General features: G+C 46.2%; 1 protein-coding gene across 2 annotated transcripts in view; it reads right to left on the reverse strand.

Annotated features, from left to right (window-relative positions):
* The window catches only part of UBL4A (ubiquitin like 4A), a 10,792-nt gene extending 6,053 nt beyond the window's left edge, over positions 1-4,739 (reverse strand). Inside the window, exons 1-3 of one of the 2 annotated variants that reach the window (XM_015850952.2) lie at positions 4,458-4,739; positions 2,531-2,636; positions 512-720 (exon numbers count right to left, since the gene is read on the reverse strand). In XM_015850952.2, coding sequence (XP_015706438.1) covers positions 512-720; positions 2,531-2,636; positions 4,458-4,505 — 363 coding nt within the window. In that variant the 5' untranslated portion in view covers positions 4,506-4,739. Of the gene's footprint in view, positions 1-511; positions 721-2,530; positions 2,637-4,250; positions 4,324-4,457 lie in introns of those variants that run through there. The other variant, XM_015850953.2, reaches the window with a different exon arrangement.
* Positions 4,740-5,623: the final 884 nt, after the last annotated feature.

Consider the following 5,623-nt stretch of genomic DNA (forward strand, 5'->3'; position numbering starts at 1 on the left):
CCCATATAACCCTATAGGATCCCATATACCCCCATATAACCCTATAGGATCCCATATATCCCATATAACCCCATAGGATCCCCTATATCCCATATAACCCTATAGGATCCCCTATATCCCCATAGGATCCCATATAACCCCATAGGATCCCATATACCCCCATATATCCCCATATATCCCATATAACCCTATAGGATCCCATATAACCCCATATACCCCCATATAACCCTACAGGATCCCATATAACCCCACATATCCCATATAACCCCACAGGATCCCATATAACCCCATAGGATCCCATATAACCCCACAGGATCCCATATAACCCTATAGGATCCCATATAACCCCATAGGATCCCATATAACCCCATAGGATCCCCTATATCCCATATAACCCTATAGGATCCCATATAACCCTATAGGATCCCATATAACCCTATAGGATCCCATATAACCCTATAGGATCCCATATAACCCTATAGGACCCCATAGGATCCCATACAACTCTTACCTCCCTCACCCGCTCCAGGACCCTGCCCCCATTTCCCGCCCCGTAGCGCCTCCCAAGCTCCGCCCCCAACTCCGTCCACCAATCAGAGGGAGCCGAGGGGGCGGGGCCTGAAGGCGAAGGGGCGGGGCTTAATCCTGGCCCCGCCCCCTTGAGCACCAGGTTGAGGCGGGAGGACGGACCAATGGCGTAGTCGCATAGACGGCGATCATCTGCATATCATTTGCATACATTAGCATATCCCCCCCCCCAACCCCCTTAATTAGGCCTATCTGGGATGTTAATGAGCTATTGGGGTTAATTAGTTGCCTTCTAATTAGCACTTTCAGCCTTTAAATGGGGTATAATGGTTATTAAGACCTGTTTAATTAACTAATTAGGGCTAATTAGCATATTAATCAGGCTAATTAGGGCTCATTAGCATTAATTAAGGCAATTAGAAACCATAATAAGCAATTAAGACTAATTACGCCTTTGGTTTCCCATAGGGGGCCAAATAAGTGTCTAATTAAGCAGCAATTATTAATTACTAGGCCTAATTAGCATTAATTAACGGCATTAATTAGCAGCTATTAGGCCTAATTAACAGCTATTAGGGCTATTAATTAAGACCCCTAATGGGGGATGGATTGAGAACCCTAATTACGAACCAATTAGCTTAATTAGGCTAATTAATAAGGGATTAAGAAGGCATTAATTAGACTAATTATTAGCATTAATTAGCAGATATTAGGGCTACTAATTAAGCCCCTAATGGGGTGGGGGGGGGATTGAGAGCCCTAATTAAGAATCAAGGGCTTAATGAGGCTAATTAAGAAGGGATTAACAAGGCATTAATTAGACTAATTATTAGCATTAATTAACAGCTATTAGGGCTACTAATTAAGCCCCTAAATGGAGGGGGGAGGGGGGATGAAGAGCCCTAATTAAGAATCAAGGGCTTAATGAGGCTAATTAAGAAGGGATTAACAAGGCATTAATTAGACTAATTATTAGCATTAATTAATCGCTATTAGGGCTATTAATTGCATTAATTAACAGTCATTAGGGCTATTAATTAGCCCCATTAACAGCCATTGAGATCCCTAATGAAGAAGCAAGCCCTTAATGAAGCTAATGAAGGGGGTGGGAGGGGATTAATTAGCGCTAATTAAGGGTTAATTAGCGTTAATTAGACTAATTATTAGCATTAATTAACAGCTATTAGGGCTATTAACAGCTATCGAGATCCCTAATGAAGAAGCAAGCCCTTAATGAAGCTAATTAAGGAGGGGGAGGAAGTTAATTAGCACTAATTAAGGGTTAATTAGCGTTAATTAGACTAATTATTAGCATTAATTAANCCCTTAATGAAGCTAATTAAGGAGGGGGAGGAAGTTAATTAGCACTAATTAAGGGTTAATTAGCGTTAATTAGACTAATTATTAGCATTAATTAACAGCTATTAGGGCTATTAACAGCTATTGAGATCCCTGATGAGGAAGCAAGCCCTTAATGAAGCTAATGAAGGGGGGAGGGGAAGTAGTTAATTAGCACTAATTAACTGTTAATTAGCGTTAATTAGACTAATTATTAGCATTAATAACAGCTATTAGGGCTATTAATTAGCCCCATTAACATCTATTGAGATCCCTAATGAAGAAGCAAGCCCTTAATGAAGCTAATTAAGGGGATGGAGGGGGTTAATTAGCACTAATTAAGTGTTAATTAGTGTTAATTAGACTAATTATTAGCATTAATTAACAGCTATTACGGCTATTAACAGCTATTGAGATCCCTAATGAGGAAGCAAGCCCTTAACGAAGCTAATGAAAGGGGGGGGAGGGGGTTAATTAGCGCTAATTAAGTGTTAATTAGCGTTAATTAGACTAATTATTAGCATTAATTAACATCTATTAGGGCTATTAACAGCTATTGAGATCCGTAATGAAGAAGCAAGCCCTAAATGAACCTAATGAAGGAGATGGAGGGGGTTAATTAGCGCTAATTAAGTATTAATTAGCGTTAATTAGCGTTAATTACCTGCTAATGCTTTGCCCCTATAGAGCAGCCGTTGTTGTGCTGGGGGGACGCTGAGTCTCTCGGCCAATTGTTCCTTTAACGACCACACGTGATCCTGGGGGGACACCTGGAATTAATTAATATCATTAATTAATTAAGGGTCGTTAATTAGGGGTCATTAATTAGAGGGTGTCCTTAATTAGGGGGCCAAAACATAGAGCCTCATTAGGGGACCCTGTCACTTCTATAGAGCCCAATATGGACCCCCCCCCCCCCCCCAAAGACCCCTATAGACCCTTAATTAGGGGGTTATTAATTAGGGGTCCTTAATTAGGGGGTTGTTAATTAGGGGGTCGTTAATTAGGGGTTGTTAATTAGGGGGTTATTAATTAGGGGGCCACCCCATAGACCCCCATTGGGGACCCCCAATTAGAGACCCCCCCCCATAGACCCTTAATTAAAGGGTTATTAATTAGGGTGTTCAATTAATTAGGGGGTTTGTTTTAAATTAGAGGGTCGTTAATTAGGGGTTGTTAATTAGGGGTTATTACTTAGAGGGGCCACCCATAGAACCCATTGGGGACCCCCCAATTAGTGACCCCCCCCCCATAGACCCCTTAATTAAAGGGTTCTTAATTAGGTTGTCCTTAATTAGGGATTCTTAATTAGGGGGCTGTTAATTAGGGGGTCGTTAATTAGGGGTTTATTAATTAGGGGGCCACCCCATTAAGTTCTATTAGGAGACTCCCCCCATAGAACCCCATTGGGGACCCCCAATTAGAGACGCCCCCCCATAGACCCTTATTAAAGGGTTCTTAATTAGGGGGGTCCATTAATTAGGGATTCTTAATTAGGGGGCTTGTTACTTAGAGGGGTCGTTACATTAGGGGTTTGTTAATTAGGGGTTATTTAATTAGGGCCACCCCATAGACCCATTGGGACCGCCCCATTAGAGACGCCCCCCCCATAGACCTTAATTAAAGGGTTCTTAATTAGGGGGTCATTAATTAGGGGTCCTTAATTAGGGGGCTGTTAATTAGGGGTTGTTAATTAGGGGTCATTAATTAGGGAGCCACCCATTAACCCCCATTAGGGGACTCTCCCCATTGACCCCAATTGGGGACCCCCCCATAGACCCTAATTAAGGGTCTGTGTTAATTAGGGGGTCCTTAATTAGGGGTAATTAATTATCGATCCTTAATTAGGGGGTCCTTAATTAAAGACACTCCCCATAGACCCCCATTGGGGACCCCTAATTAAGGACCCTCAATTAAAGACCCATAATTAAGGACCCCTAATTAGAGACACCCCCCCCCATAGACCCTTAATTAGGGGGTTCTTAATTAGGGGGTCGTTAATTAGGGGTTGTTAATTAGGGGTTGTTAATTAGGGGTTGTTAATTAGGGGGCAACCCTATTAACCCCCATTAGGGGACTCCTCTCATAGACCCCAATTGGGGAACCCCCCATAGACCCTTAATTAGGAGGTCATTAATTAGAGGTTCGTTAATTAACGGGTCATTAATTAAGGGGTCCTTAATTAGGGAGCCACCCCATAGACCCCCATTAGTGGAACCTCCCCATAGACCCCCATTGGGGACCCCTAATTAAGGACCCCACCCCCATAGACCCTTAATTAGGAAGTCCTTAATTAGGTCCCATTAATTAGAGGCTCATTAATTAAGCGGCCATTAATTAAAGGCCCATTAATTAACACCCCCCCCCCCTTAATGGCTTCACACCGCCGCCATGTTGCCCCCCTCTCAACCAATCACAGCGCGTAGCCGCCGTCACATGACCCCACCCCCTCCTTCATGGCCGCCATCTCTATGGTTCCGCCCTTCCGTTTCTTTCCGGTTTCCCCCCCCCTATTTCCGGTTCCCCCCCAACAGACCGGAATTACCGGAAGTTCCCGTTAGTCCCCACCTCCCCCAACCCCCCGCCGGTACCTGGAGGCTGCATTCGCGGCCTTGAAGCGCCTTTACGGTCAATAACATGGCGGGGAGGACCGAAGGGATAGAGCGGCAACGGAGGAGCAAACGAGAAGGATAAGCGAGGGGTAGAGCGGAGCCGGAAGTGGTAGGGAAGGACCGGAAGTGGGAGGGGGAATAGAGCTGGGAGGACTCGGAGCGGTGAGAGCGGCGCTGGAGCAACGAGTTGAGTGGGGTAGAGCGTCGACATAAACCGGAAGTGGAGAGAAGCCGGAAGTAACGGGTGGGAGAGATTGAGGAATGGAAGGCGGGGATTGGTTGAGAGGACGGAAGTGGGCGGGGCGGAGAAACCCGGAAGTGACGGCTCTATAAGGGGGTGGAGACTTAAAAATAAAGGGCGGGGATTGGTTGAGAGGGCGGAAGTGGGCGGGGCTAAGGGACGGGCTGGATTTAAATGGCGGCGGAGGAATTGGAGCTGTGAGTGGGGCCCATTGAGGGGCTTTAAGGGGGAAATGGACGGGAATAGGGGCTCAAATGGGGTCCATAGGCGGATCCTATGGGGGTATAAGGGGGAATATGGGGAGAAATGGGGGTTTGGGGCCATATTTGGGGTCAAAAGGGTCCAAAATGCTCCTTAATGAAGGGATTGTGGTTAATAATGAAGCCTAGGGGGGACGTTTTGGGGTTTAAAACGTATTATGGGGCTTAAAAGGGGATTTGGGGGTTAAAAGTGAGGCGTGTTATGGGTTTGAATGGGTTTAAATGGACCACAAGGCAAAACGGAAGGGAATTATAAACTTATTTGGGGTCTGGGGGATTTGTGGTGTTAATATTAACCGGAATAGCCCCAAATTTAAGCATAAATTTAGGGTTAAAGAGGAGAAAATCGGGGTTTTAATTGCGGTGGGCCCCACCGCGGCGCGGCCCCTTTAAGACTGTGTTGGCGTTGCCCTTTTAATTGTAGGCGGCTGTTTGTGCCCCTCCCCTCGGCGCGCGCAGCCAAGATGGCGGCCGAGGCGCTACGGCCGGACCCGCCCCCAAAGAGGGCGGGGCTACGGTGGGAACTGACAGCGGAAGGGGCGGGGCTACGAGCGTGAGTGGAGACGGGATTGGTCGGTGTGGTGGCGGGGGGCGGGGCTATGGGGGGAGCGGCGCTTTGATTGGGCGGTCTTGGGGCCGCGGGC

Source organism: Coturnix japonica, unplaced genomic scaffold (assembly GCF_001577835.2).
Source record: "Coturnix japonica isolate 7356 unplaced genomic scaffold, Coturnix japonica 2.1 chrUnrandom600, whole genome shotgun sequence".
NCBI lineage: Eukaryota > Metazoa > Chordata > Aves > Galliformes > Phasianidae > Coturnix > Coturnix japonica.